General features: G+C 47.1%; 1 protein-coding gene and 1 pseudogene across 1 annotated transcript; both read right to left on the reverse strand.

Annotated features, from left to right (window-relative positions):
• Nucleotides 1-9407: 9407 nt before the first annotated feature.
• On the reverse strand, nucleotides 9408-10530 carry LOC119358249. The gene is made up of 2 exons (XM_037624896.1): nucleotides 10526-10530; nucleotides 9408-10458 (listed from the first exon to the last, which is right to left on the reverse strand). Exons 1-2 carry the CDS (start codon nucleotides 10528-10530, stop codon nucleotides 9408-9410), a joined length of 1056 nt encoding a protein of 351 aa, XP_037480793.1.
• LOC119352151 lies at nucleotides 10507-16336 on the reverse strand (annotated as a pseudogene).
• Nucleotides 16337-22365: the final 6029 nt, after the last annotated feature.

The raw sequence follows: 22365 nt of genomic DNA on the forward strand, positions 1-22365 counted from the left end.
CTTCAACACGTGGGGGGGGGGGGTCGAGGCCACTAATTAATATATATGATTCCTTACTATGATTAGATAGCTAGTTCTACGTTTGGCACTAATATATCCATCTGTCATGTTTGAATAATAATTGCCATGTTGTAAATATTTGTAGAAATTATGGACACCGCCCGAGACGAAGCAAATGAAGCGTTGTTGAGGGACATAATCGCAGAAGAAAGTGATGTCGTCTCGTTGTTTCTCAACGACACTGATGGTTTGGAAGGAGAGGGTGAAGAAGCTGGCTACAGTGACCTAATGCCGGTGCAAGAAGAAGAACATGAGGACAGCTCTGGTGACCCAATACCGGTGCAAGAAGGAGACCGTGATGACGGCTCCGGTGACCGAACCGTGTCCGGCCAGGTATATATATTAGTTTTGCCTGTGCTGACTAGCTGATTTATGCATTCATTGTTTTGGTATGTACACATATTAATTAAGTCTTTGTTTTTTTTCTAGCCCTCCGGATCGAGCACAACTTCGGTAAAGAGACGAGGCCCGAAGAAAAAGTTGAGCTCGGATGAAAAGTTTGAGATCATAGCAATCGCGCCCGACGGCCAACCGATTGAACCCCTTCGGACAAAGAGCGCATTTGTTGCTCAGTGCGGGGTTCTGGTTAGGGACAAGATCCCGATAAGCATCCAGCAATGGTTTAAGCCGGCTACAGAAGACCCTGAGGTGTCTTATGTCAATGATATGCAGAAAAATGATCTTTGGACTGAGCTGAAGTCAAATTTCACCCTACCGCCAGAGGATAATCCAGAGAACCCAGTTAAAGAGAAATTAATCAAGTCTTTTGCTCTTAAGAGGATGGCAGAACTATTTAGGAGGTGGAAGAAAGAGCTGAATAAGTTTGTCGAAAATAATGAGACACCAGAATTCAAGGGCAGATATGAGAAGATCAGAGATCACTGGCCCGCATTTGTGGCCCACAAGACATCGGAAAAGAGTAAGAAGATGTCGGCGACAAACAAGCAAAATGCTGCGAAGAAGATGCTTCACCATCGCACGGGGTCAGGTGGCTACCTCGTAGCCCGGCCTAAGTGGGCCAAGACTGAGAATGATCTGGTTGATAAAGGGATCGAACCAGAGACAATTAGCTGGCCAGACCGTTGCCGGACTTGGTTCTTCGGGGCTGGCGGAACCTTGGACCCTGTAACAGGGAAGTGCATTTGGACGAACGATCAAATGGACATACCAGTCAGGAAGCTTAAGCAGTATATCGAAGCAGCACAGCAAGGGAAGTTCTTTCCAGACAGAGAGAACGACGAGCTCGCAATGGCCCTCGGGAATCCTGAGCATCCTGAACGGACACGAGGCACGCCAGGCTCCATTCCGTGGAAGGTTGGGTTTCCGGACGCAGGCGGTTACAAATCCCATGAGAGGAGGAAAAAAGTGCAGCAGACCCAAATGCAGGCGCTGCAAGCAAGGGTAGACGCGATAGAGGAATGAGAAGCAAATCGCAGCAAATGTACTGCCGAAGCTTCCCCCGAAGCTACCCCTCCATCTCAGCGCAGAAGCAGCATGGCTTCCACCGAGCTGCTTCAGCCGGAGCATGCCTTGATGGCTCCTGCCAGCTATCCCGTGGATGCTATCACGGAGTCTCAAAATTGCCACCTTATGATGCAATGGATGAATTTGAAGGTCAAGGCGGCTGTTGGCTCTGTTTATCCTACTGAACCCGGCGCAACTTTTCACTGTCGGCCGATTCCAGAAGGATATGCTAGGGTGATGGTGGATGATATAACGGAGGGATTTGAGGACCTCCAGCTTGACCACCCTACCGGTGAAGGGGAGACTCGGCTGGGGTCTGCTCTGAAGACTCCATGCCTATGGCGGAAGGAGCTCATCAACCTTTCGAACTGGACGCCTCCGCCTCCTCCTCCTCCTCCGGCGAGTCAGGGCACTCCGCCTCCTCCACCGCCTCCTCCTCCGGCGAGTGACGATCAGGGCCCTCGGCCGGCTCCTTCTCCGGTGCGTGGCGGCACTCCGCCTGCGCCGGCGCGCCCGAGCAGCCAGCCTCCTCCTTCTCCGCCTCATCAGAAAGGGCGGAAGAGACCCGCCGCCGCTCCAGCAGCTGCTCCGGCGCGTCGTAGTCCTTCTCCTCCGCCTCGTAAGCAAGTAAAGAAGACAACCGCTTCATCTGCTCGACCGGCGTCTAGCAGTACAACCAGAGGTGGGAGGACATACAGATTCGGTCCTTCTCTGAAGAGTCCACAGAAGTTACCATACGAGAGGACCCCGGAGGAGAACACAAAGATCGCGCGAACCGAAGTGGATGACTGGTTTCAAGGGTTGAGAGCAAAGAGACATCCACCTCCGGAGGAGAAGGTAGATCCGGTGAAAGTGAAGCGCACTCTGGCTGCCCTGGCAAAACCACCCAAGTCTCAGCCGAAAGGCAACTATGAGCGCATTATTGCAAAGACATGGGCCGAAGCGGAGCGGTCGGGAAGTACAGTCAGTGATCAAAGGCTGAAAGAACGACGAGCAGCTGGGAAACAAATTGCCCAGCTCGGCGAACAAGCGAAGCAATCGTGCCCCCCCCCCCTCAAGGTGCCTAGCGACATCGTCGATCCGAGGATGGTGCCTGGTTATGGCAATATTGACGATTACCTGCCCGACGATGTACATTATGATCCCATGGAGGTGCAGATACAAAGATACGAGTACGGGAAGCCTCTCGTCAAAGATGAAAAATCTTTAACAACGATGATGCGAAGATTACATGATTGGTACTTGAAAATCTGCAGAGAGTCTGGGGGGAGGAGTACTTTGTATGCGAGAGTTAAACCGGAGCATGACCTCGTTGGAATTGAACCGTTGCCTATTCCATTTGAGGAGTTCTATCAGTTTTTTAATCAATTGGCCCTCGATAAAACAACGATCACCTGCTACTGTCTGTAAGTACTACTACTTCTGTCATTAAGTCTCTCTATATAGCTCATCTCTTTCATTGCATGTATTTATAATTATCCTCACTATATTATGCAGAATGAAGATCGCCGAATTGAAGAAAAGACAAATCGGTGATATTGGGTTCGTTAACACATATCTCATAGATGCAACTGAGGTTGAACATCGTCCCGGAGATACCGAGGCCAACTTGCTACGATCATTCAAAAAAAATGAAAACAAAGATATAATACTCTTTCCTTACAACTTCAAGTGAGTGTTACTGTCTTGTGCATATTCGGTTTCCCTTATATATTAGTCCAGGTTATAGTAATGTAATTGATGAGTTATGCATGCATGTGCAGTTTCCACTATATTCTCCTAGAGATTAGGCTTGAGCAGGGAGTAGTAACCGTCTTGGACTCTAAACGAAAAGATCCCCAGGAGTATGCGGACATGACTGAAATCCTCAAGAAGTAAGTTAAATTGATCATTATCCACCATATCAGCAACTTTGTTCATTTCCTGATATCAAGTAATTGTTTTCTTTGTCCGGCAGGGTTTGGAGAAAATTCACCAAAAAAGTTCCGGGACTGCCGAAAGAGCTGGAATTTAGACACCCGAAAGTAAGTACTATAGTAGCATGTTCCGCGCATCTCCTAGTGATTCAAGCGCTAGTTTCATCAATACCATTTAGCATTCTTGCTTATCAGTTTGATTGACCTCTATTTCTTGTAAAGTGGTTGTGGCAGGAACAAGGGAATGATTTCTGTGGATACTACGTCTGCGAGTCCATCTGCCACACGACCTGTGAGCGGAGCGGGTACTCTGACGAACAATATGAAGTACGTAAATAACAACATTCACAATTTTATTTTATTACCATCATTTGTATTGAGTTTCATTCATTCATATATATATGTATTGACCCCCTTCTTCAAATTAGATGTTTCGGAAGCGGGATGAACTCCTAGCACCAGCTCGCATGAGAGCAATTCAAGAGGAATTGGCGGCATTCTTTCTTGACCACGTGATCGCTGAAGACGGAGAATACTATGTGGACCATGAGTCCGTATGATTATATTTGTAAAAGATAATTATTGTATATATGTAGCCGGTAGTGTCGGATAGATATACGAGAACTTGTTGTTCGACCAATCTCTCGGAGAAGGAGAGGTGGTCGATATCACTTCTCTCTGTATGCATATATGTTCATGACGATCTTCTGTTTCCTTCGTTTGCTTACTAGCTAGTTAGCGTGTCTAGTCCTCTCTATACGTATGTATAGTACGTAGCGTCGACCAAGCACGGACATAAGAGAGGACACTTCTCTCTATTAATTATAGCTAGCTAACACAATATATGAAACACCTAAATTAACCCCCCAAAACCCCCAACCCCCCCCCTTTAAAAAAAACAAAAACCCCAGCCACAGAAATGCTGACACGTGGATGCCTATTGGTCCCGGTTGGTGCCACCAACTGGGACCAAAGGGTCTCCTGCCTGGGCTTCGCGCACAGGCCACGTGGAGGCCCATCAGTCCCGGTTCTGGATTGAACCGGGACTAAAGGGACAGGGCATTAGTACCGACACTTTAGTCCCGGTTCAGGAACCGGGACTAAAGGCCCTTACGAACCGGGACAACAGGCCCTTTTTCTACCAGTGGAAGTAAAAAAATTACAACCAGGTCCGTGGACCACCTAGCGACGACTACAAGCACTTGAGCGAACCGAAAGCATGTCGCCGTCATCGCCCCTTCCTCGCAGAAGCCGGGCAAACGTTATTGTAGTAGACAGTCGGTAAGTCGTTGTGCCAAGGCCCTATAGGACCAGCGCACCAGAACAACATCCGCCATCGATGAAGAGAAGCATAGATTGGAAGAATCATTAATTGCACACAACCGAAGACTGGATCTAAATAGATCCACTAATGGCCAGATATGCCACTTAATTTCTGTGTTTTTGCTATCGTCACGTATGCATATGTTTTCTTCTCAACTTAATAGCAGTGTGACAAAGCACATATCATCTCGTTAACCGTGGCAAGTAATTAATGTGACTAAAAAAAGTGACATGATTGTAAAATGGAAATGTGGGAGCGATAATGAATAGTTTCGCTTGTAAACTGATTTGTCAGTTGCTGAGAGGTTCATGCAAAATCGCTGCCCAACTAACTGATACAATGTGCTGGCGTTGAAATTTCCTGAAGATGCAGCTAGTTAGGTCATAACTTCACAGCCATAGTTAGATCCTTAATTAACGATGAAATGTTCTGTCAAAGATAAGGCTATCTTGTTTTTTTGTCTATAATGTGTCTGGATGAGATGCACAAGCTACCTCTACTAGCTAGTTGACTTGGCCAGTTCCAAATTCCAACTACTAGTAGCTCGCAACGGTAAAGCTCACAATTCTGGAATAAACAACGCATATATAAAAGTGTCTTTTATCTAAAATAGCAGACAATACGCCTTGTTTGACCACCACGTAACGGGAGCCATTGATAACCGACAACTCATCGATGGATCGATCTCCGTCCTTTCATTTTAGAACCAGATATATAACCCTTCATCTGAACTTCTCATACCACCCAAATTTCATCCCTCTACCAACCTAAAGTTGAGTTGGATTTGTTTTTTCTAGAATAGTTGAATTGGTATTTGACATATTCAGTGAGTTCCTCCTCCTCCGCCCCCTCTCTCTATCTCACCCTCATCCATTTCTTTTAAAAAAAAAAGGAACAACTTGTTGGGAAACGTAGCATGCAATTTAAAAAAAATTCCTATGATCATGCAAGATCTATCTAGAAAATGCATAGTAACGAGAGGGGGAGAGTGTGTCCACGTATCCTCATAGACCGAAAGCAAAAGCGTTAGGTTAACGCGGTTGATATAGTCGAACGTCTTCACGATCCAACCGATCTAGTACCGAACGTACGGCACCTCCGAGTTCAGCACACGTTCAGCTCGATGACGTCCCTCGAACTCTTGATCCAACAGAGGGTCGAGGGAGAGTTCCGTCAGCACGACGGCGTGGTGACGGTGATGGTGATGTGATCCGCGCAGGGCTTCGCCTAAGCACTACGACGCTATATATGACCAGAGGAGTAAACTGTGGAGGGGGCACCGCACACGGCTAAGAGAATAATTGATGTGCTATGGGGTGCCCCCTGCCCCGTATATAAAGGAGGGGAGGAGGAGGCGGCCGACCAGGATGGGGGCGCCATGGAGGGAGTCCTACTAGGACTCCACTCCTAGTAGGATTCCCCCCCTTTCCTTTCTCACCGGAGGGGGGAAAAGAAGGAGAGGGAGAGGGAAAGGGGTGCGCCGCCCCCTCCCCTAGTCCAATTCGGACTCCCATGGGGGGGCGCCCCTTGTGGGTTGTCCCCTCTCCCATGGCCCATGAGGCCCAATACTTCCCCCGGGGGGTTTCGGTAACCCCCGGTACTCCGGTAAAATACCCGAACCACTCGAGACCATTCCGATGTCCGAATAGTACCTTCCAATATATGAATCTTTACCTCTCGACCATTTCGAGACTCCTCGTCATGTCCGTGATCTCATCCTGGACTCCGAACAAACTTCGGTCACCAAAACACATAACTCATAATACAAATCGTCATCGAATGTTAAGCGTGCGGACCCTACGGGTTCGAGAACTATGTAGACATGATCGAGACACATTTCCAGTCAATAACCAATAGTGGAACCTGGATGCTCATATTGGTTCCTACATATTCTACGAAGATCTTTATCGGTGAAACCGCAATAACAACATACATTTTAAAAAAAAACTAATAACAATATACGTTATTCCCTTTGTCATCGGTATGTTACTTGCCCAAGATTTGATTGTCGGTATCCTCATACCTAGTTCAAGCTCGTTACCGGCAAGTCTTTTTACTCGTTCCGTAATGCATCATCCCGCAACTAACTCATTAGTCACATTGCTTGCAAGGCTTATAGTGATGTGCATTATGATAACCCACAAGTATAGGGGGTCGTTTGTAGCCTTCTTCGATAAATAAGAGTGTCAAACCCAACGAGGAGCTAAAGGAAGAACAAATATTTCCTCAAGTTCTATCGACCACCGATACAACTGTACGCACACTTGACGTTTGCTTTACCGGAAACAAGTATGAAAATAGTTTGTAGGAGTGATGCTAGAACTACTTTGCAAGAACAAAACTAGAAATACTTTGCAAGATAATAAAAGTTAGGTGTTTAGTAAAAGTGTTTATGTCAACAAGAAAGTTATTTGTCCCTAGGCAATCGATAATAAGTACCGGTAATCATTCTTCTAATCTTATATGAGGGAGAGGCATGAGCTAACATACTTTCTCTGCTTGGATCATATGCACTTATGATTGGAACTCTAGCAAGCATCCGCAACTACTGAAGATCATTAAGGTCGTGAAACCCAACCATAGCATTAAGTATCAAGTCCTCTTTATTCCCATACGTCATACCCCACCTACATGACACCTACTCGGGTTTAAGTTTATGTCACCAAGCTCAAATACAGAGAAGGTCAATCACAATGGTTTGTACAAATATCTTCGTAAGTATATGATAAAAAGGATTTGATTGTGCCAGATCTTAAGCAGTCTAATGCTGGAACATATGATACATCATGTGAAATAATCAATCAAATAGATAAATGATCTAGAATGTCGCTATATTACACAAAATGAGGTTGTTTGGCGCTGGCTAGAGTATGATCTTCAAGATACATACCCTTCCACAGGAAGACTGAATGCTATATTTGGATTCTCAATGGACAATGAACAGATGTTGCCCTGAAAAAAGGTTAGGAAATTTCTATTCACTCAGAAAGTATATTCTTGGCCCAATTTCAACTATAATTTACTAGAAAAAAGCTAACTTGAGCCATGAAATACTTCCAGCCATCTCCAAGCAAAGAACTAATTACCTATTGATCTACAGCAATAAGAAACCAGAAGTTTGCGATCTACAAGAAAAATAGAAGTTAAAGGTTGTATCTAAACACCTCTGACCAAACTTTTGCTGCAACCCAATGATCCAAAGACTAGCGGGCTCTAACAATGCTATACCCCCCCCCCCCTCTCACCAACCCATAATTGTTGACACAAAGAAAAAATAGAATAGGTATTAAGTTTGTAACTATCTATATATGTCGACTAGTTTAGATCGACTCAACATGAATTCAAATGCTGATTTTTGTTCACAAGTACTCTTTATACTTCGGCTAAAAGAAGCATTGAATTCGGAGAAGATGAAACTACCAACAGAGAGAGGTATGAACTGGTAACAATATTTCCAATTAACCATTGAATAAATCACCAATGCAATATTTACATGCCACGGTGGAAAAGAGCTAGATCTTACAGCCAAAAAAATTCATCTTAGTTTGTGAGATGACATAAACAACAATGTTAGAATGAACAAGAAACAAGGTCGAGAGGATAATCACAATAAAAATGTATAAGTACTATCAATTCTCTTATCCAAATAAAATGAGCCAAAAGTCTGCTCATCTCGGCTAACCTTATTACACAAGTACAACCTTATTAATAATGTTGATTTTTTAACAGCATGTATGACACCACCATCTACATAAAATTAGTAATATTGTGGCTCAAATTAAGAATAAGTTATAATTATATTTATCACGTACAATTGTAATCCAGATCAATGTCATTAGTACCGTTGATGATCCTATACATGTATTTGCATAATACATGGTTAAGAAGGAATATATATTTTACTTGAGTGGTTTTAGTTTGCATCAATTCTTCTCTATAAAATTCACACAGCAACGCGTGAGGTATCATCTAGTTTTATTAATAAGATACAGAAAAACATAAAATGGCTGAGTGTCCTGGCTTATAAGAGAAACTAGGCCCAAAAACACAACCTGACGTCGACATGGACACCGGGAAAGCTGTGTGTTTTGGAGAAGGGATAACCGGAGAAGAGGGATATGGGGGAGGTATTAGCTTTCACCCTCGCTAACAAATTAAAACTAATGCAGTCGCCCTTATCATAAGAGGTAGCCAACGGGTTAGTAATCGTCGTTCTCACCACCTAGACTGATCCAAATTCTTTGACCAAACCATATAGAACGAAATGGGCATAGACGATTGTTTAATCCCTGCAGGAGTTACTATTGGGTACTGGCTCCACACTTTCAAGACGTACGTGTCAGATCATCCATGCGGTTGACAATGGGAGACCAATAAAAATGCCCAATGGAACAGGAACGGTATATGTAAGAGGAAAGCAGTTTGGAATTCGTCCCCGGACATTTGATCAGCTCCAACCATCATTCTTTCCTGTCTTGCGTTGAAGTTAATTACTCTACCCTGGTCGAGTGATCAAACATGGCGCTCAGCAGTGGTGCTACTCTAGCCTTAGCAATCAGTAAGTATGATGGCATGCATATGTGGTTGAACTTTCGATTCCCAAATTGCCGAACCCTGAAAGTTTTGGTTAACATTTTGCAGTTTCAGTGATCACGGCTGGCATAATAATAGTGGTCGCCATAGTTGCGATATACCAATGCGCAAGGGCCAAATACAACATGGAAAGGTATTTGCAGATGCAGCACGAAGGCATGGGTGATCGCCGTCAACCATCCATCGCCTACCGTGACGGGGGGCACACGCCCAACGGCAGGTTCCCCAACGGCGCGCCCGTGGCCGTGAAGGTGCTGAACAGCACGCTCGGGAGGCGCGCGGAGGAGCAGTTCATGGCGGAGGTGGGCACCATCGGGAGGACCTACCACATCAACCTCGTCCGCCTCTACGGCTTCTGCTTCGACGCCGCCGTGAAGGCGCTCGTGTACATGGAGAATGGCTCGCTGGACCGGCACCTGTTCGGCACGCCGGCGCCGGAGGGCCGCGCCATCGGGTTCGAGAAGCTCCACGAGATCGCCGTCGGGACGGCCAAGGCGGTGCGGTACCTGAACGAGGAGTGCCAGCACCGGATAATCCACTACGACATCAAGCCGGAGAACGTGCTGCTCGGCGCCGACATGGCGCCCAAGGTGTCCGACTTCGGGCTCGCCAAGCTGTGCGACAGGGAGGACACCCACCTGACCATCACGGGCGCGCGGGGCACGCCCGGGTACGCGGCGCCGGAGCTGTGGATGCCGCTGCCGGTCACGCACAAGTGCGACGTGTACAGCTACGGGATGCTGCTGTTCGAGATGCTGGGGCGGCGGCGGAACCTGGAGCTCGGGCTGCACAGCCGCGAGAGCCAGGAGTGGTACCCGCGGTGGGTGTGGCACCGGTTCGAGGCCGGCGAGATGGACGATGTGCTGGCACGCGCGATGGCCGCCGGGGACATGGACGCCACGGAGAAGGCGGCGAGGATGTGCAAGGTGGCGCTGTGGTGCGTGCAGTACCGGCCGGAGGACAGGCCGTCCATGGGCAACGTCGTGCGGATGCTGGAGGGGGAGGAGCAGATCGCCACGCCGGGCAACCCGTTCGCGCACCTCGCGGCATACAGCGCCGGCGCGACGCTGTCCGATGACACCACCACGGAATCCCACGGTTCTTCAGCTTTCACCGGCAGGTAGCTTCGTTACGTTTATGTGAACAACAACTGTATGGAAAAATATACTCCATTGTACTACAGCTTAAGTTAAATCATATACAGCTTAAGAAAGAGTTGAGGTCAGTGGACGAAGATCCACCCTCTTGGATGGCACTGCGAGAGGCGTCCCTCCACATAAGCGCTCTGCTCCTCACCCCATCGCTCTGTGGCAGATCAGAGGAGCTCATCAGCGTCTCGACGGCCCGGGCAATCGCCTTCCTCGTGAGGATGCCGTCCGGCTGCATCCTCTCTTTAAGGCTGTACCCAATCTTCCACACGTCGACGACCAGGCGGCTGTTGGTCGGCTGGTCCATGCCTATGGGAAGGGTGAGCATCGGAACGCCGGCAAACACCGCCTCCAGCACGGAGTTCATGCCGCAGTGCGTCAGGAAACCCCCAACGGAAGGATGGCACAGCACCTTGAGCTGGTCGCACCACGGCACGAGCACCCCGTTGTCGTTGCCGTTGTTGGCCCAGAACCGACACCGAGTACTTTCCGGCGACGGTAACGACCGACGACGAACGACGACGAAGCGAACCAACACTGACGAACTCGACGAAGTTCCTTTACGCCGAGATGCACCGCAGTGCAAAGCTAGTCTCAACTCACGTTGAAAGCTAGCACCAGACCTTGATCGATCCAAACACAACGCCGCCGCAAGCAAGCACAGACCAAAGCTAGCCTGTTCTAGCTAATCGATCTGTAGAACGCCTCCTGTACGTACACAACGGCCAGCCGGCCGGAACACACGCACGCACACGAGAATAGCTTGTTTGATGGCTACAGGAACGTGTCGTTCCTGCTACTTTATTGCTTCAAATCAAATCTGCTCAAGGTACGTTAGATTACAGGGGCTGGTCCATATATATACTAGGCTAACCTAGCTACGTACATGACCGAGTTGGCCAGGAATACTAATCCTAGTTGGACTAGGAATCCTACCAAACCACCACGTACACATGCCGTGTACTACTAATTCGTGTTTAAGTCTAACATTCACCCCCCTAAACACGATGTGGTCACATCACAGATCGGACGCCAATCCTTCTTTACATCTCCAAAAACTTCTCTCGATCCAAAGCCTTGGTCAGAATGTCCGCCAACTGATCATCGCTGCGATTGTAGTTGACCTCTGTCTTCCCTTCTTCCACGCAGTCCTTTAGATAATGATACATTGTATCAATGTGCTTGCTCCTTTCATGCCGCACTGGATCTTCGCGTAGAAATATCGTAGACTCATTGTCAACGTCGAGCACCACTTGTTTCAGATCTCGATCCATGAGATCAACGTGTAGCTTCCTTAGCCACACACCATGACACTTTGCTTCACTTGAAGTCGATGTCAGCTCTTGATGCTTTCGCGATAGCCAGCTTACTATGCTTCCTCCAAGAAAATATGTCACGTCCGAGGTACTCTTACGGTCGTCAACAATCCCTTCCTTGTCACTACCACTACAGCCGAGTAGTTTCACCATCTCCTTCTTGCTCAGCTCAAGACGAGGTTCCATCGAAGCGTCAATTGGATTGCAGTTTTTCATGCACGGCTTTCAAGAATCTTCCTTGCGTATGCCTCCTGGCATAGTGTGATCCCCTCCGCCTTTTGATGTTCCTCCATCCCGAGGTAGTAACTCAAAAGGCCTAGATCATCCATCTTGAAAAGCTCCTTCATCTGTAGCTTGAATTTTGCAGTCACCTCTTCATCTGCTCCAGTTATCAATAGGTCGTCGACATAGATGCCAACTAGTAGACGATCCCTTCCTTCACCTCTCTTGTACATCGCATGCTCCAGTGGGGCTTTCTCAAATCCAAGAGAAATCATCGTCTGATCAAGTTTGATGTTCCACGCCCGAGAGCCTTGCCGTAGCCCGTACACGACTTTGTGTAGCTTCAGTACCTTGTGTTCCTCTCCCTCTTTGATGAATCCCAGTGGTTGATTCACATACACATCTCCTTCTATCTCGCCATTCAAAAACGCGGGTTTTACATCCATGTGATGTATCTTCCATGATTCCTGAACCGCGAGAGCGATGAGTAATTCCACCGATTTCATCTTTGCAACGGGAACGAACACTTCTTCGAAGTCCGCACCTTCCTCTTGCATGTACTCTTTGTCTACTAGCCTTGCTTTGTGGTTCACGGCCCCATCGGCATCTTTCTTGATCATAAATTCCCACTTGAGATCCATGACTTTTTCATTGTTGGGAAGATCCACAAGCACCCATGCATTATTGTCGTGGATCGGCCTCAACTCTTTTTCCATAGCGTGACGCCAACACTTCTTTGTGTTCGCATCCTCAAAATCCGCCAGTTCCTTGGCGCTTAGACACCGTCGCCCACTCCTTTTCACCTTTTCCGGGTCAATCATCCGAAGAATTTTCTCCGGATACGGGTGCAACTCCGGTTGAAGCAATACAGGTGTAGGTGATGATGCCCTTCCCTCCTTCATGGACACCAGTGTTACCTTGTCGTTCCTGCCTCCCAGCGTTGTAGTGGCCAAGTTTTGCAAAACTGCACTTGATAAGACCTCTGGTCTCCCTGGTAAATCAGCAGCCTGACCTGGGCCACCAAAGCCGTCCTCAACTGCGCATGGACTTTCAGGTAGAATTGTTGGGTTGCCCCTCACTTTTAGCATGCTGGAAAGGTCCGTTGGATAGTTTCTTTGTGATAGGCCAAGCCCACCACGTTCACCTCCTAGCCCTCCTTCTCCTCCTGTTCTACGTGAGCTGCAACCTGCTTCTTCAGGTACCGGTCCATGCCCTGCCACATCTCGTCGTGTTGGCTGACTGCTTTGAAGGCTCCCAAGATCACCTCCCTGCTGTCCCAGCGTGTGGGCCTCACCAAGCCGTGGCTGGCTCTGGCACTCCTGGCCGACCACCACATCGCCTGGTCGAGTGCACGCAGCACTCATTTTACCAGAGTGAGCCGCCTCACCATCCAGCATGTCTGTTTTGGTTGGCGACACGTCACATGTACGCCTTGCTTCTTCGTTGACTTCCGACGCCACGTAAGTCTTCGATTTGTCTGAACGCATCGCTCGGAGACTGCTTCTCCATGGCCGAGCACAGGCGGCAATTGCTGCATCCGCTCCAGCGAAGTTAGCACTTATACCCGTAACATCGACGTAAGCTTCGAAATCACCCCCCATGTCCGTAGCGTCGACATGAATTTCCGAACCATGATCTTGACAGTGAACTTTTTCTCCACGGAGCACGACAATTTCTTTAGCCGACGCTTGAAGAACTGGATCCACCTTGTCCACGAGTTTACACATCAACATCATGTCACCATCATCTCCTTGCTGGGCAATGAGCGCCTTCTGCTTCGGTGCTTCCTCGCAGTCAGCCTTGAAGTGACCAAGGAGGCCACAGTTATAACACCTCACTTTCCTGATGTCAAACTTTCTCCTTGGCGGTGGTGCAGCCTCATCCTCTGAGTCGTCATCCGAGTTGGCGAATTTCTTTCTCGACGAACGCTGCTTCCCCTTCTTTTTGCTGCTGCTCGTGGATCCGCCTTGCTTTTCTAGGGCAATCCACTGTGCCTTCGTGAGCATCACAAGCTCGTCGTTCCTCCCATCCCCAAGAGTGTACCGCATCCGCTCATCATGAGTCTTGTACCGTCCGACAAGATCATCGATGGAGAGAGTCGCGAGATCAACGCACTGCTCGATTGCCGTGACAATTTGCAGATACCGGGGAGGGGCCGCGCGCAAGAACCGCCGGACAACCGAGGCCTCCGTGAGGTTCTCTCCAAGCGCGCGAATCCGATTGACGAGAGTAGCCACCCGTGAAGCGAACGCATCCACGGACTCATCATCGCCCATGACCAAAGTCTCGTAGTTCCTTAGGAGAGTTTGGAGATTGGCTTGCTTGACACGGGTGTGTCCCTCGAACATGAGCTTCAGCGTATCCCACACCTCCTTCGCCGTTGCTTTGGTGATTAGGTGTTGGAGGACATCCATCGGCATCACCGAGTAAATCGCTGACGCCGCCTGCCGATCCTTCCGGTGCTCGGCTCCCTCCTTCTTGAACGCGTCGCCTCCGGGATCCACCGCGTCCCATAGCTCGTTGGCGCGGAGACCACACTCCATGAGGGCCTTCCAGACCCCGAAGTTCTCGCGATCAAACCATGGATACGACGAACTCGCCGGAGCAGCAATTACTTTAGCTGCACCGGAGTACTCCACCAGCTGCTTGGTCTTCTCGTCGTCCGCCATGATCCTCCGTTACTAGAAGATCAACCTTGCTCTGATACCAATTGTTGGCCCAGAACCGACACCGAGTACTTTCCGGCGACGGTAACGACCGACGACGAACGACGACGAAGCGAACCAACACTGACGAACTCGACGAAGTTCCTTTACGCCGAGATGCACCGCAGTGCAAAGCTAGTCTCAACTCACGTTGAAAGCTAGCACCAGACCTTGATCGATCCAAACACAACGCCGCCGCAAGCAAGCACAGACCAAAGCTAGCCTGTTCTAGCTAATCGATCTGTAGAACGCCTCCTGTACGTACACAACGGCCAGCCGGCCGGAACACACGCACGCACACGAGAATAGCTTGTTTGATGGCTACAGGAACGTGTCGTTCCTGCTACTTTATTGCTTCAAATCAAATCTGCTCAAGGTACGTTAGATTACAGGGGCTGGTCCATATATATACTAGGCTAACCTAGCTACGTACATGACCGAGTTGGCCAGGAATACTAATCCTAGTTGGACTAGGAATCCTACCAAACCACCACGTACACATGCCGTGTACTACTAATTCGTGTTTAAGTCTAACAGCCGTTGCCGTCCAGCAGCGGCTGCACCTGAGAGCGCGCTTGGTCGTGGAGCGCCCACAGGAACTTGACGCTGCTCGCGGCGAGCCCCATGGCGAGCTCGGCGAGCTGGGAGGGTGGCAGCGAGTGGAAGCTTCCCAGCGACACGTACAGCACGGAGCCTGCAGGCTGCGTGTCCAGCCAAGCCCAGTAGGAGTGCTCGTCTCGCGGTTCTTCTTCAAGTGTGGTGTAAGGGATGCAGGGGCCAATCGAGTACACGCGGGGCGACGAAGGGTCGGAGACGAGCGAGTCCATGACGCCGGCTTCGAGCTCGTAAAACGAGGAGAAGAGCACGCACTGACCTGCCCGGGCACCGCGAATCGCCCCGACTGGCCTCGCCGGACAAGATCGGCTGAACCTCGCGCATTGTTAAGCAAGCATGACCAGGGATGGGCTGATCCCACATCGGATCTGCAGTACAATTGAGCAACACGAAATCACACCAAATAGATCATCACTTCATCACTAGTAATAATAGGGGAAAGTTGTGTGAGTTGGCGCTCTCACCCTCGACGGCCAAGCTGCTGCCCGCCATGAGGCGCTCGAAGTGGTACATGGCGGCGAAGTTGGTGGCGGAGAAGGGGCAGAACGTGCAGGCCTTCACGCCCCTTCTCAACGCCATGGGCACCACCCACTGCAACAAGAAGTCGGCCACGACCACGACGGCCGCCATCTCCGGTGATTGCAGCATCCCCTCGAGCTCGAGGAGCCGCTCCACGGGGGCCTCCATCCTGGTGTTAACGGCGTCGGAGAAGCCAGGGTAGTCGGCGGCGCGGCCGTGCTCCGAGGGGATGACGTTGGGGATGGCGGTCAAGCGGACGCGCGCCGGTAGGGGCGGCTCTGCTGCGCCAACCAGACCAACCCACTCCTCGGTGAGGATGACCGTGGTGGCGACGCCGCGTGCGGCGAGCAGGCGGCACAGGCTCAGCATCGCGTTGACGTGGCCGCGGCCGGCCGGGATACGGCAGTGCCACGACGTGGCATGGTGGGTGATCGGCGAGAGCGGCATCCGCCATGATTATTTGATCTGGGCGCGTCTCTTTGTTTTGTAGGTGCACGATCACTGTCCCGTGCGTTCAATTTGGATGGCTTTTCTTGGAGTATACGCTGTTGGGCCATAAAGTACTACGTACTCTGCAGTAAGTTTGTTGTTGCACCATAAAATTAATCATCGATAATTGGCTGATCAAATGAAGCTGGAGTATAAATTATCGGATTTGCTATTTTATAGTCGAGTGTTTTTCAATTCGTTTTCACTCAAATCTTTGTCCATCCATTCTCGCGCGGAGATTCGCGCTAGCACATCTGTTTTTCGGATTGGTTTTCTTTGTCGGGCGCGGTTTTGTTTTTGTCCCAGCCCGTTACTGCCGCGCCGGCCCGGCACCGCCAGGTTTTCTTTGTCGGGCGCGGTGTAGTTTCCCCTTTTCATCTGGGAGCAGAGAGCGAGAAGGAGGAACAGGCGCTCGTGCAGCGGAGTAGAGGACGCGATTTTGTCTGTTCATGTCGATTCCGAGTTTCCCCACCGCTCGAGCTTGATTTCCCCTCCCTTTCTCTTCGATCCACGGTTGCCGCGGTTGGTTATTCTCGTCTTTCTCCCTCCCCCATCTGATTTTTGCTTGTTTATACCTGTGTAGCTTCCAGATCTGGGTCAGTCTTTCGTTAGGATTCATCGTAGGTGTATGTTGCTGCCGTTTTGTTTGTGTTTTTTTTTTGCTCTTTGTAGTTTTAGCGGTTGGTTCTGATTCGTGGCATGAGTAGTCCGGCATTTCTCCCCCTGTACTCGCCTGTGATGTATGATTTCTTCTGTTAGTACTAGTCAATTGGTGTAGGCGCTGGTGGGTGGCTCGATTTTGTAGGTTGGTTTAGATCTAGGTCATGAGATGGGTGTTTTTGTGGTTAGGGTTGGTGATTTGCGCTAGTAGGTGGTCTCTGTATTGGTCTTTTTGCTCTTGTTGTTCCTGAACCCTCTTGAGTTTTTGTTGTAGATGTATGGCTTTTGGTAGGTTAGATGTAGGTGTTAGTTTCCCTTGTTTAGGGTCTTCTCAGTGCATCGTATTTAGTGAGTTAGCTCTGCTTTCCATGGTTAGTATGTTGTTCTACTGCATTTCCATGGTTTTATTTCACTTTAATCCCCATGTGTTCTAGCCGTGTAGGTGTTCCCCTGTGTATTAGCATTGTAGTTTTCATTATTTTGTCAGTGTTAGATCATCTCACTGAATTTTTGTGTGCTAGCTCTGTAGTGCTGATGTATTAGAGTGTAAGCACATGAATTACAGTGTAATTTAGCCCATAATTATAGTGTATTATACCCTCAGAATTACAGGGTAATTTAGCCCACAATTTCAGTGTAATGTCCATGTTTCTTCTTTGTAATTGCAGTGTAGTTTACCCTAGAATTGCAGTGTAATTTAGCCTAGAATCTTTTTGGTATAATCCCGGTGCTTCACTTTTGTATTTACAGTGTAACTTTTACCAGAATTACAGTGTAACCCTCATGCTTCATTATGTAAGGGCAGTGTAATCTTCCCCCAGAATTACAGTGTAATTTTTCCTAGAATTTCAGTGTAATTTCCATGTTTAGCCTCTGTATTTCTTGATATTTGAGCTTCATTCTTGTTCAGATTTGCTTGAATAATTACAGTGGATTTTATCTCTGACTAGTGTGATTATTCTGTGTAGTTCCTAGGTTATTTTCATTGGAATTCCCTAGTGTGATTATTCATTCCTTCACCGCCCCGTGTGTACTAGCACTGTAACAAGCTCTGGTTTGAATTGTTTTTATGCATGCCTTCTTCTGATAGGACTTGTGTTCTTTTATGCTGATAGGTTCGTCTCTGTATTCATGACTTCATCTGAGTTTGCTTGTATTTTCTGTACTTATTCTTTTCAGCTTTTGCTTGAATTATAGTGGATTAACTCTTTGAATTACAATGTAATACCTCTTAATTTATTTGTAATATTCCCAAGACTTGCAGTGTAATATATCACTGAATTACATTGTAATATACTCCAGATTTATGCTATAATATCTCTCAAAATTACATTGTAATTTAGCTCTGAATTGTACACTGTAAATTTCTGCGCTTTTTACACTATAATTCCTGTGATTTTTCTTTGTTTGCCTCAGAGTTTCACTGTGTTATGACTGATTTTTACACTGTAATTCGTCTAATTCTCACACTATAATTCGTTTGATTCTCACACTGTAATTCTACCCCAGAGTTACAATTTATTCCCTTCGGTTTTGCCCTGTAATTTTCAGCTTTCATTTTGCACTGTATTATGATTGGGATGCAAGTTGAACGAGGGTCCTGGGAATCGCCAGTTGTTTCCTGATTTTGTTCTTTTTCTTTGTCAGGTGCTTTGTGGTCCAGGAAAGGGAAAAGGAGCGTGGGCGACAGGTTCAAGAGGGTTTTGTGATAGTTGCATGGTTTTGTTTTGGTTAAGTTAGAACTGGGTCAGATTTTTAGCTGCCCGATCTGTTTTTTTAGAAATGCAAACATAAAATTGTTGATGGTATTGGGATATACAGGTGTCAACACTTATTTATGATCTGCCCATTACCGTCTCCCCCGTGTGTGTCGTTTCCTTTTCCTTTTCTTCCTTTTGACACTTTCCTCATTTCATTTGGGTGGTACGTACTATTTCAAAAGGGCAGAGGGGCAGAGGAGGTGCTCGAGCGGCGGAGGAGTCGAGGCGATTCCATCGGGTTCCTGGCGTTTCCGAGATCCCTCTCTACTGGAGCTTGTTTCCTCTTCGATTCCCTGCCTTCCTAGTTAGTTCTTCTTGTCTCTCTATCTTCTCGCGTGCGATTTGCCATGGTTGTGGTCGTGTAACTTCCAGATCTAGGTCTGCGGATTGTTTGTAGTAGTGTGTTTGTGGGTTTGTGTTGGAGATTTTGTTGCTGTTTGAGTATTTAGCGGTTGGTTCTGCTTCGTGGCTCATGTAGTTTCATGTGGATCCCATGTGCTCACGTCAGTTGTTAATATTTGTGGATCCCGTGTGCTCGCGCTGCTAGGTTTTGGGTGTTCTCGTTTTGATCCTCTCGTTGTAACCGCGGTTTGGTTACTCGTTTATAATTTTTTTCGATTGATGTGTTGGTCCTCTGGTAGGGTTAGAGTTTGTGTTTTTTCCCGAGATAGGCGTGTCTCTGTGTTGAGTCTTCTTGCACATCCCCTGCAGTTGCAGCTACCATCTGGTAGGGTCAGGTTTTAGGTAGCAGTGCTAATTAGGGGTTATAATTGTTTAGACCTAGGCGTGCACTATAATTGTCTAGCTTTGCTTTGTAATTCATGCCTTTTGACTGTAGTAGCTTTACTCTGTAATTTTCCTCAGTTTTGCACTGTACTCTGCAATAACCATGGCAATTATAGTGTAGTCATTCTGTACTTTTCATTGTAATTTCACCGAAAGTAGTCTGTAAGTAAGTACACTGTAATTTCCCTCAATGTACTCTGTAATATTCATGGTAATTACACTGTAATTTCCCTCAATGTACTCTGTAATCCATGGTAATTACGCTGTAATTTCCCTCAATGTGCACTGTAATATCCATGGCAATTACACTCTGATTTCCCTCTATGTACACTGTAATTTCCATATAGTATTTACACTGTAATTTCCCTGAATGCACACTGTAATATGCATGGTATTTACACTGTGATTTCCCTATAGTATTTACACTTTTTTTGACAGAAATATAGTATTTACACTGTAATTTCCCTCAATGTACAATGTAATATGCATGGTATTTTCACTATAATATGCCAGTGTAATTTCCCTGAAGTAAACTGTATAATTGCTCTGTAATTCATGTGCTTTTTGCACTGTAATCTCCCATTTTCACTGTAATTCCTGTGCTTTCTTGATTGTATGCCTTGATTACTCTGTAATTTATGTCAGGTTTGCACTGTAATTTCTTATGTTTTTAGTGTAATTTGCATTAGTTTACACTGTAATGTGCCCTATTTGCATTAGTTTTACTTGCATTGTAACCCCCCCCCCCCTGTTTGCTCTGTAATTTCCTCTGTATATACCCAAGAGTTTAATTATAATTTTGACTGGTTTTTTGCACTGTAATTTGAGTGATACTTATACTGCAATCTCCCCTATTTGCCCTCCAGTTTTGCACTGTAATTCCCCCAGTTTTAGTTCAAGGCCAGCTGTTTGCTGCATTTTCTTCTTCTTTTAGTTGTCAGGTGTTCTGTGATCCGGGGTACGTACTAGGGAGTTCTTGTTAGCCATGTAGTTGAGTTTCTGTTTCGGTTAGTTGAGAACCGGGCCACAATTTTAGCCCAACCCGTTTTTTGGAAATACAAACATACAAAGATAGGTGGTAATTGGACATACATGTGTCAACAGGACATTGGTCAGGAAATTTGAATGATATCCAATTGGAAATCAGTCAAATGTTAAATAGACAGTCCCTAAATTATTAATTGTTGGAACCTTAGCCGCCATGGGGTGGGTAGCTAGGCATTGATGGGTGGAAGAGTTGTTATTGTAGACACAGTGGACTTTCATGCATATATCCAAACGAATGATAATACGAGCGAAAGTACTCTTCTTCAAATGTGCTCAGATAAATAGAAGAATAAAAATAAAATAAAAATGTAAAAAAATTGTGATAAAACTTTAACAAACGTTCTAAGTGTTGGTACTTTTTATCATAAGATCATATTCGTGGAAAGTTTGAGAAAAAAAATCAGGGCTCCAAAATACTTCCGGAAGTAGCATTTTTGGAGTATCAATTTTGTTTTTTGTCACGTCTTCCATGCATGATGAATGTGCTCTCGTAATGAAAATTTGCAAGCACTTATAACATTTGTCAAAGTTTACCATAAAAAATTCATTTTTTGATTTCAGTGCTCATCGGTGCTCATTTGAGCTCGACCTCAGATACTCCATGTCCCAATACGAGTCACTTTTATTTCCAGGGAGAGAATAACATACAACAATGTGATAATATGATTTTCTTTTATCTATAAGGATGAGATTATTTGGTCGAGAAAATGTTCATCAACGACAATTAATATGGATGAGAGGGAGCAAGTGATCCTTTGTGCATCTCAAGATCACCAGAATGGAGATAGAAAAGATAAAGACCAGTCGGAACACTAAACTCACCAACCGCAGACCCATTTTGTAGCACCTGTCATTAGCCATGGTTAACTAGTGGCTGTCGCCACCCGTGCTGGTGCAGAGTGCAGACCTAGCCAATGGCAGCAGAGGAATCAAAATGTAATCAGATGCAGCAAAGGAAAAGGAAAAGCCCGCGCCCATCGCGCTCGTGTTACCCACGGTTTTTTCTTTCATTTGAGGATAATTACACATCCACGCCTCAATCGGCAAGGTTAAAAGGAATAATTTTCGTGCCATGGGGATGACCCAGCCAAGTATGACGGCCTTCATCTAAAGAGGGAGATAGTGCCTAGCTAACTAGGAGTAATTAGGGGATGACGTGTGGCCCAGCCAAGTGTTATCAGCAACGTACGCACACCGAAGCTGGAGAGGTCGCGAGTAGGCTTCACTAAACAGTAACCTTCCACTGTTGGGCTATAGGGTAATGGACGCGTTCCAACCGACAAACTGTTTGCACGTACGGAGTAGTTATCTCCAAATAGCACGTCGTACACGGGAGAACCGGACACCATATCCAACGCTGAAGGCATATCCAACGCTGGCCTCAAACCGGACACCATATCCGACCGATCGGTGAGGTTCAGTCCGTAGACACTAATACGAGAGCCGGCCATCCAACTCTGCCCGCATACATTTCAAAGATGACTTCAACAAACTAGATGAAATTCATGCAAACTGGACGATTTTCATATAGACCGGACGAGGGCATTTACGTTTCGAACATATTTCAACTAAACTACAACGGGCTAGGCTAGACTATTCTAATCTAGTCTATCACCGGCCGCGGTGGTGCCCATTTTCCACGACATGTCTTCCCCATGTTCAGCAGCAACCTCACCGGACCACTGTGAGTCTCGAGCTAAATGCTTCAGTGGGAGGGAAAAAAATAGCCTCCGCCTGCGAA

This window comes from Triticum dicoccoides, chromosome 2A, assembly GCF_002162155.2.
Source record: "Triticum dicoccoides isolate Atlit2015 ecotype Zavitan chromosome 2A, WEW_v2.0, whole genome shotgun sequence".
NCBI classification, from domain to species: Eukaryota; Viridiplantae; Streptophyta; class Magnoliopsida; order Poales; family Poaceae; genus Triticum; species Triticum dicoccoides.